Raw genomic sequence first — 20,795 nt, forward strand, 5'->3', positions numbered from 1 at the left:
CCGGGCCGAGTAGCCCTGACATGCGCCGAGCAAAGGTCCCGTGGGGCGCCTCGATGCTGCGGTGCGCGGTTAGCTGCCGCCAGTACTGGAGGACCGTGGGCCAGCCGGAGGGGATCGTGTCGGAGCAGGACACGGACCATCATTTCGTGCATCGAAGCACCATTCCTACCATGCATTTCCAGCCCAGCTTGCCCAGGTTCCTCTGCCGTTCACCAAGTTTCATGGAAATTGGGGGTGGGGTCGGGGGGAGTAAGCGGACTTCGAGTACATCGAAAACATCCTTCCTTCTCCCTTTCCCGCCATTCTTGCAGTGTAGCTGGATCACTCGGTTATAGGGGAAAAACACTTCGATGCCGCATTTCTCACAGACTCTTTGTGAATGTAACCCTAACAGTACTATTTAAGCCGTTGGGCCTCTTTCAAAAACAGCATCCGGTTGCCGTTGGAGCAGAGCGCTGAGCTCGGGGTTTGACAAGAGGCCTGCGATAGCTTCTCCTTTTTCTAATGTAGCTCTCCTATGAAGATCCCCATACAAAGCCCAATAATCTCTTTCTGCCCTATCATATTGTCGAACCAAAAACGTCCACGCTCAGGTGCCCTCCTCCAATATTTCATAAATCCAGACAAAAATATTATTCAAGGAAATTCCCCTGGAGAGTCCAATGAGGCAAGCATTTATTGGGAGGAGGAATTACTCAGTACTACTTGGTCTGCTGTTTTTTGAAGAGAAACGGGATGAAAAAAATGATCTGAGAATGCCAGGTGCCCGAGGTGTGTGTACCTGCCTATGCATATAGGTTACCTGAGCTAATGGGCATTGTAATCACCAAGCAAGAAAGCCCTAGTTTACCAATTAATTTCAATGCAGCCTGCTACATATTGTATGCCTGGTGAAATACAGACTGCTGAAAAATGCAGTGGTTTGCTTTGCTTGTCACCATTTCACTGATAGGGATGGAAGTAGCAATGAATATGCGTTTACCCACGAAGAGTACAGGATCTAGGAAAAGGCTGCTGAAAATGGTTATAACTTTGAGACTGCATACATGCAATCCATGACTGCATGCTGAGTTGGAAAAGGAAGCTCACATTTAGTCCAAAAGCATTGCCCATAAAGAACTCAGAAGAAAACAGCCCTTATATGATTATATGGGCAGAATTTCTTTTGTTCATCTCTAAATAAGAAATTACTGAGCACAGAAAGTGGGAAAGTGGGGAGTGACAGATTTTATTTACTATTTACATTTGAAATAAGTTGTTTTTTTTATAAAGTGACATTTTTTAAAATGTCAATTATTTTTAAATAACAAAAATGACTCTATAATAATAAAATGCAAAAGCAAGTTAAAAATTAGTAATAAAAAAAGTTGATACCTGATTAACCTAATAATATCAAGCAAAATTTAAACACATTAAAAAACCAGAATATTTTGGTAAAATATTTAATCTGCTATTATTTATTTTATGGAATTGAATATTTAAAATATTTAAAATATTTCATATTTTTCATATTTTCTATGAAGAACTTCCTACTTTCCCCTAAAAGTAGAGTAGTCAAATTCCACCCTATAAAAGTGAAACAGTCCAAGTGGGTTCAAACATGAATTATCTGAAAGGGATCAAAATAATAAACAAATATTAGGAACTTGTTCTTTCTGCTTGAGTTTTTAATTATAAAAAGTTGAATTTATATAGAAAATTCTTCAAATCATTAAAAGTTACGTCTGAAATAATTTTTATAAATGTTTGAAATAAAGTAGTTTTGGAAGACAGTCATTTAAGAACAACAAATCTATTAAGTACGGAGATTTTTAATTTAATAGAAGAGAACATATGTAGTGCAGGGTTGAATTATGAAGTTCTTGTTCTCTCTGAGCCTTGCTGTTTGCTTGCAGACATTTCATTACCCAAATAGGCAATATCATCAGTGTGATTAAGTATAGAATTTGCTTGCTATTATAGAGTAGTTTGCCTTGCCAGTTTTGTAGGGGTATGCTTTTCTCCTTAGTAGTTCCTTGATTAGGGTATTGTTTTCTGTTTTTCATCTATCACTGTTCTTTTGTGATTTGACCCTTCTTGGTTACGTCAGAAAACAGAATAACAGAGTTGGAAGGGACCTTGGAGGTCTTCTAGTCCAACCCCCTGCTTAGGCAGGAAACGCTACACCACTTCAGACAAATGGTTATCCAATATCTTCTTAAAAACTTCCAGTGTTAGAGAATTCACAACTTCTGAAGGCAAGTTTTTCCGCTGATTAATTGTTCTAACTGTCAGGAAATTTCTCCTTAGTTCTAGGTTGCTTCTCTTCTTGATTAGTTTCCATCCATTGCTTCTTGTCCTGCCCTTAGGTGCTTTGGAAAATAGCTTGACTCCCTCTTCTTTGTGGCAGCCCTTTAGATATTGGAACACTGCTATCATATCACCCCTAGTCCTTTTTTTCATTAAACTAGACATACCCAGTTCCTGCAGCCGTACTTCATATGTTTTAGCCTCCAGTCCCCTAATCATCTTTGTTGCTCTTCTCTGCACTCTTTCTTAGCGTCTCCACATCTTTTTTACATTGTGGCGACCAAAACTGGATGCAGTATTCCAAGCATGGCCTTACCAAGGCATTATAACGAAGTGGTATTAACACTTCACATGTTCTTAATTTTATCCCTCTGTTTATGCAGCCTAGAACTGTGTTGGCTTTTTTGGCAGCTGCTGCACACTGCTGGCTCATATTTAAATGGTTGTCCACTAAGACTCCCAAGATCCCTCTCACAGATCATTGAAGGTTCTCTTGATCTGATTGTCCAGTTTCTGCAACGGATAGTTTTTATGGGGATGTAGGTTTCTTTGTCTTCCAGTAATTCTTTGGCTGTCTGTACATATTGTGTTCTGTCCATGATAACCATGGTTCATCCTTTTTCTGCTGAGAGCTGTGTAAGAATATTATTCAGATGAGCATAAATGTACTGCAGCAACCTAGAATACCAGAAAAAAGGAAACAGGCCACATCTATCCACAAAATGGATACCTACAATTTTATCAAAAAGTGCCTGACCACTCAACCCACTATGGCATAACCAGCACAAGATCAAAAAGATCTCAGAAACATCCAACAGATTATTATAATTGCACAGTATAACCACAGCATACAAACCAACTAAAGCCCTCCAAAATATTTTAAGCAAACCAAAAGACCCAGTTGTCCAAGGGGAAAATAAACAACAGGAGTCGCCTACATTATACAGTGTAAGAACAGCCACTGTGTAAGATGAATGGGCAGACTAGCAGACTGCATCCATGAATGACAGAAGACACAGTGAAAACTCTTCAGTCTCACAACAAATGGAGAGACTCGACCAAACTGTTAGCATCTTAGATCAAGCCAAATTAAAAAATGCTAGTGAATCCCGTTATCAGTAGACACAGAGAGACAACCATATTTTCACAATATTCAAAAAAAGCTAGGTTTAAATTAAAGCTAGGAAGGAAACAAAAAGACCAGAACACAAATCTTCAGCAGTCTACACTCAGATAAGCAGGGATTAACACCAGACAAACATCAAGTAGAAAAATATATCATAGTCAAGGAACTACCAAAGGGTGGGGGGGAGGACCACACTTAAAACTGGCAGGCCAGTTTTGTATATAAACAGTATATAAACAAGGAGTAAACCTCCTGCTTACTTTCCCTGATGATGTTACCTAGTTGGCTGATGAAATATCTAAGCAAACAACTAAGATCAAAGTGCAGTAAGGATTCCATAGGTAATTTCATCTAAAATCTATTCTGTTTAAATATAAACCTGGATATTGATTTTATACTTAAGATTTATTAAGTTAGATTTTATGAAATTACAATTCTTTACTGTTTCAAAGATCAATTATTACAACACAAATATTACAAATAAATAAGTTAATTGTAAGACGCATGTTATTAAATACTGCTTCAGTTTTGGAATCTGAATGGATTACTCTGCTACATCTAGTCTGTATCTCTCTATCCTAGTTAGTGAAAACATCTAGGGAGATGACAGGAGGGTAGGTTAACGTAATTATCTGTGAGTGAGGGATTGCTGCCATTCTCCTTGATGGAAATAATACTATGCCCTTCAAAAAACCTGTAAATAACTAACAGTTAATTTCATATATGGGATGAGAGAACTGATACAAAATGCCAATTTATAATTTGTTAATGATATCTATTTTCAGGTTGCCTATTCCTAAACTGGAGGACACTATCAATAGATACTTAGCTGCTCAGAAGCCGCTATTGAATGATCAACAATACAGGTATAAGAAAAGACATTATATAATAAAAGAACAGATATAGCAATTATATTTTTAAAAATATAAATAGATCAAAATATACAAAATACTTGTTTCTCTGTGAATAATTGTATTTGGTACTCTAAACAGTCAACTCTTTGTTTTGTTAGTGAATTTTCTCTTGCTGGCTATGCCTAGAGGAAGAATTATAGGGCAATGCTGAATTATTGTTTTGCACACGCCACACACCTCCTCCCAAAAATCCCAGATTCAGCCTTCAGTATCTCCTGATTTACTGATCAAAGTTATTGTCCGTAATTCTAGAGAATTGTTGATTGAGTGGACTAAATAGCCATATTCATACCATAGCACTAGGTCAAAATTCTATAGAACTCTAACTTCTCATTTATGATGAACAAGAATGTATTATTGCATCTTTCCCAATTGCTCTGACTTGGATTTTTCACTACCTAGCAGGGGAGACAATATAATGATAAATTAATTGGTCTCCTCAGCAATCTTAGAAACTAACTGTAGACACTGTTTCTATATTCTAGTTTCTAAGGAGAGTGGAAGACCAGAATTCCAATTTACAACTTTTCTTTCTTTTTAGCTCTGTTTACTTTAGCTTCTTTGACTAATGGGGGGAGCCAATCAAAGTGATCAGGTAACACTCTGCACATGAACATAAACCAAGATCCTTTGAATTATTGTTACATTGTTACAGATAAAATACAGCCAGTGTTAGTTTATTTTTCCATTGTGTCACTTTTATTTTTATAAGTTGTCCTTTCAGTGAAATCTTTATCATGAGTGTATGTATATTAATCCATAGCAATACCATATAGCCTAAAGTGTGTAAATGTGGGTTTTTTTCCTCCTTCTGTTTAATTTTATCTAATTCTTGGAAGCTGCCTGGACAAATTCATGCAGTTTTTTTCAGCAGTGGTTTGCCATTGTCTCTTTCTTAGGTCAGAGAGTGAGTGACAGGCCCAAGGTTAAGCGGCTGGCTTTGTGCCTAAAGCAGGACTACAACTCAAAGTCTCCCAATTTCTAGCCTGATGCCTTTAAACAGCGGTCCTCAATCTTTTTTGGCACCAGGGACTGGTTTTGTGGAAGACAATTTTTCCAAAATCTTCTGAGGTTAGCTAGAAACACTGAAATCTCACAAAACTGGGCAATTTCATGGTATATGTTTGTTCCTACATGATTGTGCACAGCATCTGGAAAAGTTCCTCACCATTAAAATATATGGATCAAGAATATTTTATTATAATTAAATAATAAATTATAAATTTAATTATAATAATATCAGTTATAATATAAATGACTAAAGAAGTGCAATAATACCATAATTAATCCATTTGTAATTTCTAGACATACTGTAAAAATTGCTACAGAGTTTGGAAAAGGAGAGGGGAAAATCATACATCGTGATCTTCTTGAACATGATCGGATTAATAGTCATACAAGTTATATATCAGGTTTGTTTTTAATATTCTTGATTATTCTTGAGTCAGACAACATTATTTAAGCTTGTTTTATTTGCTATTTATTTTTATTGAGCAAATATATTTTGTTTTTGATGATCTGGCTTTATAAGAATAGTATATGTTTTGAAACTGGTTTTTTTATCCAAAGCTTAAACAGTAGGTTATGCAATGGCATGTTCACTCATGATGAAGGAAACAGGATGGTAAACAGTTTCATTGAAGTTCCATGGCCCACACTAATTTTTTTTTTATATATATATAATTTTTATTAATATATTCTATACACAAATACACAAATAAAATATACAATCCTGCCATCATGGTATAATGTGATTACATTGTCCATAAATATAAAGTCATTCCTTTATACATACATATTTGCCATCACATACATACATCATCATATATCTATTCTATCCCACCTTTTCTGGACCCAATCGTACCATACTTTCCAACTGTTATAAAATTCTGAATCTTTTTTACCATTGATCAGTCTAGTTAATCTATCTGATTCTGCACGCTCATTAATTTTATATATTATTTTCAAATCTATCAGTAAGTATTGATTTTTCCATTCCTGCGCATACGCTAATCTTGCTGCAGTAATAATGTGAATCAACAAGAACCATATATCTGATTTAACATTCAAAGGTTTTGCCCCCAATAGGAAAATCTTGGGCCTTAATTCCAAATTAATCTGTGTAATTTCCAAAATCCATTGCCGTATTTTTTTCCAATATTTAACCGCCTGCGGGCAGGTCCACCATTGGTGAAAATAAGTTCCATTACTGTAACCGCACTTCCAACAGCAGGCAGATGCCCCGGGAAACATTTTAGCTAATCTCACCAGGGGGAGATGCCACCAGTAGACCATTTTATATATGTTTTCTTTATATGAGGAGGCCATGGTTAATTTCATATTTTTCAACCAAATCTGTTCCCATTGCTGGAAGTCAAGGGGATATCCAAAATTTCGCCCCCATGCTATCATACAATCCTTCACTACATCCTGTCCTATCTGCAGAGACAATAAATATGCATAACATTTAGATAGTATCCCTTTCCCTCCTTCTAATAAGATCTTATCCAATTCTTGTCTTTTACGGTAGATTCCTTCACTATATAAATCTTTTTTATACTTGGAGTGCACTTGAGAATAAGACTACCAGTCTATCTTATATCCTTGAAGAGTTAATAATTCTCGTGACTTCGGATTACCCTTAACATCCAAGAAACCTTCATATGTCAAGGTTTTCTCCCCTTTATACAATGTCGGGTAAATCTGAGCTTCCTGCGCCGAAATCCAACATGGAACTTTTGAATATACTCTTCTTCTAACCTTTTCCCAAGTGTACCCAAGCGTCCTACATAAATAGTGATCATCAAAGTGTCTAGGGCGACTGGATGCTCCTGGCCATAGAAAATAGTGCCAGCCATGTTGAAGACCGGCTCCCTCAAATGTCAAAAGTCGTCTCTTTTGTAGGACCATCCATTCTTTCACCCAAATCAAGTTCGCTGCTTGGTGATAGAGCTCCCAATTTGGGAGTCCAAATCCTCCTCTATTTTTGGGTTCTTGTAACATTTTAAGTCTAATCCGCGGCCTCTTTCCCTGCCAGATACATTTAGATATACTCCTATCCAAATTTGTAAAAAACTCTTTATTCAACCTTACCAGGGCTGTTTGGAATAGAAATAACCATTTGGGTAATACACACATCTTAATGGTTGCCATCTTTCCCAAAATTGATAGCTGGAGATTTTTCCATCTTTCTAAGTCTCTGAGCATCTGGTTGTAAAGAGGAAGATAGTTATCCTCCTTTATGGAGGAGCATCTGGCGGTCAACCATATACCCAGATACTTAATTTTATTTGTTATTCTTAAACCCATTAACTGCTCCAGCTGTTGTCTTTGCATCTGAGTCATATTTTTCGCTAAGATTTTAGTTTTTTCTTCATTCATCAGTAATCCCGCTACCTTCCCATACTCTCTAATCAAGCATAATAATTTCAGGGCCGAGTCCAGTGGTTGATCCAAGATAAATACAAGTTCGTCTGCATAAGCCTGGACTTTAACTTCCTCCTGCCTAATCTTCATTCCTCTTACTTCCGTGTTTCCTCTCACTTCTCTAAGCAGGGGCTCTAAAGTTAATACAAATAGCAATGGGAAAGGGGACATCCCTGTCTTGTACCTCTACGAATTTGAATTCTCTCCGTCTCCTCTCCATCTATGAGAACTCTTGCAGTCTGCTCCCAGTAGATAGCTCGAATTGCCCGAATAAAATTCCCACCAAACTCCATATATTCCAATTGAGAAATCATAAATTCCCAACTGATTCTGTCAAATGCTTTTTGGGCGTCAACAAAAATTAAAGCTAATTGTTTATCCGGGTGATTTTTGAAAAATTCTAGTGTATTCATGATAATTCTAAGATTATCTCGTAGATATCTATTAGGAAGGAAGCCATTTTGGTCTGAATGAATGAATTGGTTAAGGAAGCAGCTAAGCCTGGCTGCAAGAACCCCCGCAAATATCTTATAATCAGAATTTAGTAATAATATTGGTCTATAGTTCTTAATAAGAGATAGATCAGTTCCTTCTTTTGGGATAATAGAAATATAAGCCTCAGTCCAAGATACTGGAACCTGAGCCTCTTTCATAACCTCATTGAATAAATCTGTCATGTATCTTCCTACCACGTCAAAAACTATTTTGTATAATTCAACTGGAAGGCCATCTCTACCCGGGGTTTTGCCATTCACCTGTGCTTTCATAACTGTTTCTACTTCCTCCATCGTAAATTCAAAGTAAATGCCATTACTTTGAAATTAATCCATTTTTTACAAGATGTTTAAATACAATTTTCTTTAATTGTAATATATATATCAATTTACAATTTATATTGTAAATAATATATCAATTTAATCAAAAGTGTTTCCAGTGTGGAGAGTTCTTATATAATTATGTCAAAGAAATCGAGGTCATGTTAGAATCCTAATTGTTTATAAGAATAAATGAATTTATTTAATCCAGTGAAAGTAATGGAAATAGAGTGCTGTATTGGCACTATGATTAACAAACTAGGTTATGTATATTCAGGAGATGCTGAAGGGTCATATGCTATACATCAATTAAACGCTACAAAAAGTCAAACTGAAAGGCTCAGCAAAAAACCTAAACATCATGTATTCACTAGATTCCCTAGCTTCCTTATTTCTGACTTCACAGATCATAACTAAGAGCATATTCAGACACATATATTGGAGATGTTTGGTTTTTTTTAAATTGTATATTAAAAAAGGAGATACATTTTACAGAAAGTTACAAAAATAAATGCAGCTTTTCTGGTATTTAAAGAAAATGTAGAAAGAAGCAGATTTGAAGGGACTGCTTGATTTTCCATATTACATCTATACAAACTGCAGTTTTTCAAGTTTATATATTAAACATTTAAATGTATTTAATTAACTGAATTATTTTTATTCTTATAGGACCCTGGTATGACATGTATCTTTCTTCGAGAGATTCAGTTGTTTTCAACTACAACCCTTTCATTTCTTTAAATCCTGATCCCAAACCTGGATACAATAATCAAGTAGTAAGAGCAACCAATCTTGTTGTTTCAGCATTAAAGTTTCTTAACACCTTGAAGAATGACTATTTACGGCCAGATATATATTATGTAAACCGCAGATGGGGTCAAAGCAAAATGTTCAAACACTTCATCCGTGCTCTTCCATCTACTGTATCCTGGTATGGAGCATATTTAGTGAATGCTTATCCTTTAGACATGTCACAGTATAAATCTCTCTTCAATAGTACCAGGATACCTAATTTAAGTAAGGATACATTATTTACAAGTGAATTTGCAAGACATTTGTTGGTGATGAGAAATGGTCATCTTTACGTTTTTGAAGTACTGGATCCTTTCGGTAACATTCTACATCCATCTGAAATTCAAGCTAATTTAGCACAAATAATATTTGATGCTGATCGCTTGCCTAGATTTGAACTTCCATGCCTCACAACTGAAGAAAGAAATACTTGGGCAAATGTAAGGCAGCAACTTGTCCAAACCGGTAATGAAGAAAACTTGAAGAAAATTGACAGTTCAGTCTTCTGCCTTTGTTTAGATAATGCTTCCCCACAAGATGAAATTGAACTCACTCATTGTTTTCTTCATGGATATGGTTTTAATCGCTGGTTTGACAAATCCTTTAGTCTGATTGTCACTAGTGATGGAAATGCGGGAATAAATTTTGAACACTCTTGGGGAGATGGTGTTGCAGTTCTGCGTTTCATTAATGAAGTCTATAGAGACAGTACAGAGCATCCAGCTCTTCTGCCAGGATCCAGTCCAGCTTTATTTGTTACATCCTCTGACAAGCTTGAATTTAATCTCAATCATTCAATAACATCTGCAATAAATGCTGCACGTACGAAATTTGATGAAACATTGAAAAAGTTTATCGTAAAATCATTTAGATATGAAAAATATGGGAAAGAGTATATAGTGAATAAAAACTTGAGTCCGGATGCTGTGTTTCAACTTGCTTGTCAAATGGCTGTCTATCATCAGTATGGAAAGTTTCTTCCTTCTTATGAAGCATGTAGTACTGCAGCTTTTAAACATGGTCGCACTGAAACAATTCGACCAACAACTGTGTACACTAAAAAGTGTACAGATGCATTTATTGCTGAACGAGGAAAGCATACCATTCAAGATATGAGACATATGATCAAAGAATGTTCGAAATACCATAGACGCTTGCAGTTGGAAGCTACACTAGGTTAGGTCTTTTCAATACTTTGCTATTTTATTTTAGCTAAGTCTTGTGATAAAGTCTAGGAATGATGCTTACATGGACTGTCAAATAACTTGTGTCATTTAACTTTATAGAATATGAAAAGTATGGGGCTTCTGTTGTGGGGTGTACTTTATGGAAAGGATAGTTAGAAATTTTCACATAATTTAACTAGTTATTAGTTCCAACTTTGTTATAATTATAGTTTTGGTATGAAGTTATAGAGAAATATAGAATGTAGCAACATTTTTAAAACATTAATTCTTTCATTTATATCTGTCTGTCTTCTAAGTAACTCAGTAACTAAGTAACTTATGCTTCCTAGTTAAATGGGGATTTGAATCCTACTCTCCCCATCTCTAATCCAATACCACTGCTACACTATATAGGGTTTTTTAATTATTGGAAGAAAAATGCTATTTTTGCAAACTGTTAAAAGGATACATCTTTTTGTTTCCTCCTGGGCACTATGAAAATGGATTGCTAGATATTTCCTTATTCAATTTTTTTTTTTCAATTTTTAGCATGCTGGGATTTCCTGGTGATCCCAATCCAAGCACTAATTAAATATGACTGTCAATATTTTTTCCATATCAGTCAAGAAACTGCCATAGTGTCATCAAGAATTGAGCTTGACTTGAGGGCTATTTTAATTATATTAACTAATATCTACTAAAGGTAGTTCTTGTTTAGCAACTTTTCGCAGCTACAACAGTGATGAAGAAATTACTTTACGATCAGTTCTTGCATTTACAACCTTCAAAGGTCTGTAAAGTAAAGTAAACCTTTAAAGGTCTGTAAAGTTAAAGCCAAAATAAAATAATAAGTACAGTTATGGTATCACTTAGCAACGCTTGCTTCACTTACTATAACAACCAAGTGATTGTTAAACTGGGACTACCAATAGCATCTATTTAAATGAGAGACTATCATCTGTCCAAATGGAGGATAGTTAGGGCACAAATAATATTTGTGTTTATTATTTTTTATTAACTAAAAGTTGTTTATATTAAAGAAAGACTTTGGCATTGGACCTGGGTACCTTCGAGACCGTCTTCTGCCACCAGTAGCCTTCCACCGGCCAGTCCGCTCCCACAGAGAGGGTCTCCTCAGGATGCCATTGGCCAAATTATGTCAGCTGGTGACACCCAGGGGGAGGGCCTTCTCTGTGGGAGCCCCTGCCCTTTGGAACGAACTGCCCCCAGAAATGCGTAAGATCTCCGACCTCCGTGTATTTCGCTGTGCCTTCAAAACCTTGTTGTTCCGCCAGGCCGGGCCATCAATGTAAAGATTTTAATTGGTTTTAAATGTGGGATTTTAAATTTGGGGGTTTTATAATTGAGCCAATTATTTAATAATTTTAATTATTTAAATTTTGTCTGTCTTTGTGCTTTTAATCAGGCTGTACACCACCCTGAGTCCTTCAGGAGAAGGGCGGTATAGAAATAAAATTATTATTATTATTATTATTATTATTATTATTATTATTATTATTATTATTATTATTATTACTATTATTAGGGGGAAACAGCAATAAGCAAACATTGGATTACAGTTCTGTTTGGGAATTCTACAATTGAAGGAAGAAAGTCACTTAAAAGCACCATATAAACTCAGTAATATCTGGATGATCCCAAATTCTCAAGAATTATATAGTTATATACATTCTTTATCTTCCAAAAATTCTGTGAAATTTTGACTTGTGATTGTTATAATTACAAAGGAAAAAATTCTTCAATTCAGTAATTACTATATCAATAGCAGCCCCTACTCTGTAAAACACCTTTCTTCCTGGAATCTGGCAGGCTTTCACCCTTCTAGCTTTCTGGGAGGAACTAGCTTTTCCTCAGGAACAAAGTTGGAGCGCAAAAATTATGAGGATTGGGGATGGTAGATCAGGCAACTGGTTTTCTTTGTTTTCTTCATTTTATTATTATTTTGGTTTTATTATTCTTGTGGCTGCCCAGAGTTGTGTTTTATGAGATAGGTGGCCATATATATATGAAGTAAATAAATTACTACCATTAAAACATAACTTTTTTAGCATCTGAATTGAAATCTTGGTTTATTTTTTTTACAAGCAGGTTTTTCTAAGTAACATCATCCTAGAAAAACAGACTTGGATTTTTAAAATGTATTTCTTTAGACTGAAGGAGAATTATTTGAGAATCGGTTTTTAATCAACTGTATAGAAATTTTTCTTGATATGGATTCAGCTTAGTTATTAGGACTAGCCATGAAAGTTCAGTATTTACTAAATATTGTTGAAGACAAATATATATATATATATATATATATATATATATATATATATATATATATATATATATATATATATATATATATTTGTTTTCTCAGGTTTTCGCGGGTGTTTGTATGTAGGTCTTTGGTTATTCGGGTCTTCTCCCACGTAAAATTGGAAGTGTCTTGGCGACGTTTCGACGAAGTCTCATTCGTCATCTTCAGGCTGGTGTTCTCGGCTTCGTGCTTCCAGGAGCAATGTGAGATCGCAGCTGTCTCTTCCTTTTAACTGCTAGTGGAGGTGTGAGCTGATCCACCCAATCACAACACAGCCAAGTTCCCACCCAATCAGCTCACACCTCCACTAGCAGTTAAAAGGAAGAGACAGCTGCGATCTCACATTGCTCCTGGAAGCACGAAGCCGAGAACACCAGCCTGAAGATGACGAATGAGACTTCGTCGAAACGTCGCCAAGACACTTCCAATTTTACGTGGGAGAAGACCCGAATAACCAAAGACCTACATATATATATATATATATATATATATATATATATATATTCTCCTTTTAATTCATAGGTATAAATGTGTGATATTTTTGCAATCAGGGTTTTTTCCTATGTTGAAAAGATGTTAAATGGCCATGGTGGGATGAAATCTCTAATCATCGCTTTCAGGCCTGTCAGACATTTTATGTTGTTTCTTCTGAGACTTATGGGAGACTGGGATAGCACTATTTCGGCCTTCTTGGACCTCTTCAGCCAGACACACCCATATTTTATGACCATATTTTATGATTTCATCCCACCATGGCCATTTAACATCTTTTCAACATAGGAAAAAACCCTGATTGCAAAAATATCACATATATATATATATATATACACATATATATCACACATATATATATAAACTATATTTTAGTAGGATTTCAAATTTAACAAAACTAAATAATTTGGGTTGAAGAAAACCTTGCCTTGGCATTTATTATATTTAATATTTCCTTTTATTTTCTATCATGCAATAGCAGTATCCAGACCGCTATTGCATGCATTCTCAGCATTGTAAAAACCATCTGCACTAATAGTGTAAATGAGGTCATTCTGCTATAACATTCAATGCTAAATCTATAAGATCCATTGGTATTTTAGCTTGGAAAAGATTTGTGACTATTTTATACATTACATCTGACATGCACAATAGTAATTCACTTTTACAGAGACCTTAACAACCACTCATTTAGCGATCATTCAAACTTACAACAGTGCTGAACAAGTGGCACTTACAAGATCCTAACAGTTCCAGCCATTATGGCACCTCCGCATAATGATGACACACGATGTCACATGATCACAATTCAGACACTTGGTAAATGGTCTATATTTCTGACCATTGTAGCTTCCCAGAATCACACAATTGCAATTTGCAACAAAGTTAATGGGGAAGTGGACAGGAAATCGAAGCTATAATCACATGAGGTCCTCACTTAAATGACCCACAGTGATTCACTTAATAAGGGCAACTAGGGACTGTTGGAACTACCATAACTAAGCTGCATAGTCATGTAATAAATGAAACAAACAAAATGTTAAAAAGTTATGATATGTAGTTACTTCCAAGCATCTCTAAATTACATTAAAGTAACCAAAATATCTTTACAATCCCCAAGGCATGTCACAATGTTTGAGCACCCCTAATGTTTGGAAATTGAAAGTTGACAAATTTGACACGCCCTAAAATTGTAACAACACTTTACAGTTATTTAGTAACAGAAATTCCAGTTCCAATTATCATTGTTGAACGAGAAGTACCTCTAATTCTTAAACAATATATTATTTACTGACTAATTAATTAAACTTGAAAACCTAATTCAATATTCCTTTTTCATTTAGATCTTTTCTGTCCTGTGTATATCATGTCACATTAATACTAGTTCTTCATTATTGTGGTCTCTTTGCAAAAGGCATAGGTGTTCTGCGTTTGCACTGAAACTCCATCTGGAACCTACTTTAACTGAGATTTTAGCAGGAAGTGAATCCATACAGTTCATGCTCCTAGGCCAAAGGTAAATAAAAATAGGTCCACCAATACCTCTCGGGGGGCCCAAAGCACTCCTAAGTGGTTAAACATAACCAGAACTAAAAAAATTTGCCTCCTCCCCTTCCCTTTTGGAATTTGGGGAAAGAACATCATTATTTAAATGGAGTAATAAGCTGCGCTGATACAAGCAATTTCTTTTCAGAGAGAAGCAAATCATATGTTGCTGTTACTGTGCTTTTTCCTTTCTATCTTGACATCAATGCTAGTGTCTAAGCCGACAAAAAAAACCTTTGCTAAGGGATAAAACAGGCCCAAATATCTCAGTATTGGCTGATCCTTTTTACCAATTCCACTTGCCACCGTAGATCATTCCAAGGGTACAAAACCTAGCTAAGATTGAAGTAGCCCTTTTGGATAAACTGATGTGGTCATCTGAACAAATCACCTAGTATAAACCTAACAATCTTTGCCCTAACACAGCCATCTGTTCAAGATAACTATCAGTTGCATTCAGAGAGCCTAATCTCCAGAACCCCATCTGTCTTATTTTGTGGTACCAGCTGAATTAGATTTATTTCATAGAAACTCCATTATTACTTTGGTATGTTGCCTATGCTCAAAGCCCCTGGTCGCACAGCCAGCTTTTCAGGCTGACACGCTGAAATGTTTGTTCATCTGAAACTGACATACATAGGACAATACCAGTCCTATCAGACTTTTTTCCATTTAGCTAAGGATTTGCAGCAAATCCAGCTTCTAATGAAATAGAGTTGGATTCCAAGCAATCAAGCATGCTGAGTTTTCTCTTGGAGAAAATAGCTTCTTTTCTCTCTTATTTAGCATATCACAAAAAGGAGCTAGGTATCATTTTACTCTCTGAGGCTTTGCAACTTTCTACAACAAATAAGTATTGATAAGTACTGCACGTCTTGACTGCACCTCTACGTTCCTGATAGAGATCATTCAATTTTGAACCTGTACTTGACTATCAGAGTTTTCACAGGAGGTTCAAAACTGACTAGAAGGCCTACTCTGCCAGGACACAGACAGCAGATTACAAAGGATTTTAAAACATTGCTAATGGATAGGTATAGATCCAATTAACTCTTCATCCGCTTCTCAGTTTCACCCTTGGTACTGTGTGCTACACAGTAGGGTCACACAGACTTTGGTGGCATATTGTGAGAGCAATATAGAAGCATTGGGGTGCCCCAAGATGTATCTTTTAACACAATGATTATATCAGATGACTCTCTCTTTCATTTCAGGCTCCCTCACTTTCTAAAGCCTTACAAGGTATTACATTGGATATTTCACTATTGACTAGAGTGACTGTAATTACCCAACAGCAGGGACCACACAAAGATGTTTGTCACACTTTCCTGCCAGTCCAACAATGCTGATTGTTCTCTTGTAGGAAAAACTCCAGTTCCAATCAAGCCTGTTCTACCATCCCATCTAAGACTAATTTTTATTACTGGATAGCAAAGCCGAACAGAGAGAAACAATTAATACTACATCTTTATTGTCTCCAGATAAATGCAAGGTTTGAAATTTAGGCAAATGAGTTTGTAAAACAACTTTCTCCTTTCCTATCTAAGGGATTTATTTGCATTGTAGATCATGGATATAATAAAGATGTTTACTTCCATCTAGTCCTTCACTCATACTGCTAGAAGTATCTGCTTTACACTGCGGAGCATGTCTCTCCAGTTTCAGTTGCTCTCCAGCAAATGCAGAATGATAGCATATCTACACTACTTGGGCATTCAAATTTACATTGATCACTGGTTTATACCTTCATCATCTCATCTATTATTAAACAAACAAACAGGTCCAATGTACTCAGTGAAAATAGAAAGTTTAATTTGATAGTATATATTGGCATTCAGTTGGATTTTCCGGTAGTATGAACTCTCTAGACTCATCACTAAGCCATTTTTCTTTTATCTTTCACCCATAGTCAACATTCTCAGATTTGGCTTGTGCTATTCAGTCCTTACTCTGATTCATAGTATCAACCGTATTGGTTGTATAACATACTAGACTTCAGAAGCAAATACTGAGAAGGTTTGTGCATTGTTTTTTAAAGTGAAGTATCTGTTCTATAGTGATGAAAGCCCCCTCCCAAATATCAGCGCACAAAGTTCAGTTGATAGGGAAACATCTGCAATAAACTATTTACAATAGCTCTGAATGTTCATTGTGATTGCTGTTGTAGTCAAGATAAAATGTCTCTTTCTAGCGATGGGATGAAATCCTGCCCTTATTGAATTCTAAAGATCATCACGTTTATCTTTTGATGTACTTCACCAAAATGCTTTCAGATTCTAGTAACAAAAAGATACTCTGGCTTTTGTTTCTTTCTCTATTGAATTTATTTCAGGGTCTCTATCTTCAACTCCTACAGTTGCATATTCTCTTAATTTTGAATATAGGAAGATGCATGATTCCTGTGTTTGTTATCTTCATTTGGGAGTCTTCCATGAATAAGACTTCTTAAAAGGATGTGATGGAATTTCTTGTAAACATATTATGACTTCTTACATGTCAGAAACAGCCTAATGTTTCATCTTATGTCTCCCTGACAGTCAGTGTCATGATGGAATCTTTCCATCATGCACTCCTAACTCACAAGGAAGCCATTCAGCCATTGGCCACCATAAATCCATATCTCCTTAAATTAGGGGTTTTTGTAATGATTATGGTAGCTTACTCATGAGTAGTATGTTCTTAAAGCAGATTCCCTCCATTTCTGTAATTACATCTTGATCAGATGATACTACAAATGGACTGAATTTTCTTTTCCAAAGGTGAGTTGGAATTACCTTTTAAATAAGCTATTAATGCACTCTTATTGCAATCTTCTCTCCATCTCAAAAGCATTCTTCTTTCACAGGATGTGCAGTGATCTATGACATTTTGTTTAGGCAACATCAAGGAGTTCCATTCTTTTCTGCCTTTAAAATTTTCTTTACGATATTATGCAATCTGGTATAAACCTATCATCACTTTATATTATTGGTTGGCTTATCTCATCCCATCTCCTGCTTCTCTATGGTATGAGAAATGCCAGTACCAATTTATAGAGTTCTTGTTTGTGGGATTTGGTTGGACCTCTATAAAGAGACTATTTGGTCCAACCAGTTGACATTTATAAGATGCTACCAAGTAGACTTTTGACAAGAGTAAATACTAGTTGTGGCAGAGCAGAATTATCCTCTGTACTTTCTTAACTTAGCACTTGATCCACAGCCTTCAAGATTCTCTTACTTATTATCCATATATGTGGTGCCCAGAGTCCATAATGAAGAATAGATTGCTTAACTGTAACTATAGTTCTTTGTCTTGTCATCCATGCCACAATTTACTGAGCCACAATTTTCCTTGCTACAGGTGCCTGCCTTGGTAGGTATTCCTGATTTCTGAACTGAAATGACAGTCTCTTGAGAACTGAGGGGAATGCAGGAGTTTCTTCTAGGAGCATGCACAGTAGGGATACACTTTCTGCCAGAAATCCCACCTACAGAAGATTTCTGGTTGAGCTTGGTGCAAGCACAGAACCTATTTATTTGTTGGACAGATGATCACTCAAACAACCATAGTTACAGGTAAGCAGCTAAAATTCATGTCACCATTCGTTTTTATAGTTGGTTTTTGAATGTTTGGTGAAAAATGGACAAAAAGATATTTTCATAAGCATCCTGTATTCCTTTTGCCAAAATTCACACGAGTGTTTGTATGTGTGTCTGTTTGTGTGTGTCATTGCCAATTAGGATCCCATGAAAAATTCTGAAGTTTTCAGATTGTTTTTATTGTCATTTATAAAATAGTTATTTAGTATTTTAAATAATATGGAAATAATATATAACAGGGAAGATGAAAAAGTAAATAGAGAACAGAATGAGGAAAAAGTTTGGGAGAAAAAAATAGATAAAATAATAACATAAAATACTAAAAGCAGAAAGCAGAGTCGCTGTACTGATAATACAGTGCTTAACTGCAATTTATTGTATAAGCTACAAATATTTGGATTTACTGTATGTACCACACATTAAATCATACCGCAAATTATATAAAGTTCAAGGATGGAATTCATGCAACAACTTAAGCAAAAGCATACAAACCATTCAATCCCTTTTCAGAGAGTTATAATATTTATATTTTAACATGATAAAGTAGGAGGAGTTGTTTTTTTGCTCAGCTACTGGAAATCAGAAATTATATAAAGGAGCAAACTTAATCAGATTCCACAGTCGACTGAACATGAAGCACTCTGAATTCCATGACTTCAATGCAAGAAATATTGGTTAAGTCCAGAGTTTGTTGGTACTGATGAGTCTTCAGAGTGAATATATATATGGCTAGATGGTGCTTGATTTTATCATGTTCTGCACATACCTATAATGTGTTCATAGTATAAATATCCTACTCACTCTTTATATTCAGTGAATCTGCCTCTTTTTTTATCCAGGTCAAGGATTTGATCGTCACTTATTTGCTTTGAAGTACCTTGTCCAGCGCAGAGGTGGAACTATTCCTGATATTTATAAAGATCCAGCCTATAAAAACATAAACCACATTAACATTTCAACCAGTACCCTAAGCACTCCAGCAGTTAATCATGGTGGATTTGGACCAGTAGTGCCAGATGGTTTTGGGGTTGGATATAATGTGTTTGATACCTGGGTAGGATGCCTCATTACTAGCTATTTGGAACAGGAATTAGATGAACATCTGACATGTCTTCGGTGCACATTGGATGATATATTTGAAGTCTTAGAAGAAAGACAACTTAAATAGTATTAAAATATTTTGAATTGACTACATAACGATTCAAAAACAGCTTATATTTAAATAATGCATATATTACTATGAAGGGTAATAGTAGATTAAGTAGCACAACTAAGCTGTTCAAAATGTACACTTTAAATCTTAAAACAGTTTAAATGACATAATACTTAAATCTTTGTTTTCCATTATATTCTGTAACTTCTCTCTTTTTTAAAAAAAATAAAAATATACCAATATTTTCAATTAATTTTACTGATTTTCTGGAGCTCTACGTGCCTAATAAATCAACATTTGCTGAAGAGTATAAAATGTTGAAATTCTAAAACCCGGCAAAAGTAAACTGCTATGTAAATTATTTATTAGATGTATTTTTATTTAATAAAGCCAATGCACAATGGATTTTTTTAAAAAAAATGTTGAGGTGGTATTTCATGAGATGGAAAGCTGTGCAAATATGTTTTGTCATGTGAAAAGAGGATATTAAAATAAAGTGATTTTTCCCTTTCATATTTGTTTGCTGAAATTACTTCATCTAAATGAGAATAATCAGATATAATGTTAGTGTATTGTATAATGCAGTATACTATACCAGTCATTAATAATGAGTGTTATTTTTGTAACATTGAGAATCTCCATAGATACTGCTTTTTTTTATTTGCCCTTCAGATGTAAGATATTTAATGTATAACTCTGAATCATGAGTTTTTCAACTATATATTTCTCTGAAAATAACATGTATTTCAAACTTTTATTACAATATTATTAGTTATTACAATTACTAATCTGCACATAATGTAATGCTTGAGAGTCTGTAATCTCATGTGAAGACAATCACAATTAGAGGATACAAGGGAGAAATTTAGGAAAGAGAATTAATTATGAAAAATATTTGGGGGGATTTTAAAATCGAAATACTTTTATATGAAATGAAATGGAAATCAGAAAATCTTGAGTCCTGATTTTATATGAAATGAAATGGAAATCAGAAAATCTTGAGTCCTGATCTTGAGAAATCTTGAAAAATAGAGGCTTGCATTTTAAAATTTGAGAGTATGAAATGTAGAAATTTTATTCATTCTGAATTTTGTATATTATTCATTCTGAAATCTTGTGTGTGTCCTCCACCCACCCACCCCCATTGGTTTTAAATTTTGGATTTGAGTCTGC

The 20,795-nt window shown here is 35.2% G+C and overlaps 1 protein-coding gene across 1 annotated transcript; it reads left to right on the forward strand.

The window, feature by feature from the left end:
- Positions 1-20: 20 nt before the first annotated feature.
- Positions 21-19,637, forward strand: LOC139313259 (carnitine O-palmitoyltransferase 2, mitochondrial-like). The gene is made up of 5 exons (XM_070938775.1): positions 21-196; positions 4,201-4,281; positions 5,635-5,741; positions 9,240-10,538; positions 19,309-19,637. The coding sequence occupies exons 1-5, from the start codon at positions 21-23 to the stop codon at positions 19,635-19,637; spliced, it is 1,992 nt and encodes a 663-aa protein (XP_070794876.1).
- The last annotated feature ends 1,158 nt before the right edge of the window (positions 19,638-20,795 follow it).

The sequence above is a fragment of the Pituophis catenifer genome, unplaced genomic scaffold, assembly GCF_029215685.1.
Source record: "Pituophis catenifer annectens isolate HBS135680 unplaced genomic scaffold, rPitCat1.0.hap2 SCAF_2, whole genome shotgun sequence".
Lineage (NCBI taxonomy): Eukaryota > Metazoa > Chordata > Lepidosauria > Squamata > Colubridae > Pituophis > Pituophis catenifer.

What these genes read in the sequence shown, in the direction of transcription:
- LOC139313259 (XM_070938775.1), top strand. Translation starts at nt 21, where the DNA reads ATGCGCCGAGCAAAGGTCCCGTGGGGCGCCTCGATGCTGCGGTGCGCG. An exon ending in TCATACAAGTTATATATCAG is followed by an intron (nt 5,742 to 9,239) that starts GTTTGTTTTTAA and finishes TTATTCTTATAG; the next exon opens with GACCCTGGTATGACATGTAT. An exon ending in GCAGTTGGAAGCTACACTAG is followed by an intron (nt 10,539 to 19,308) that starts GTTAGGTCTTTT and finishes TTTTTTATCCAG; the next exon opens with GTCAAGGATTTGATCGTCAC.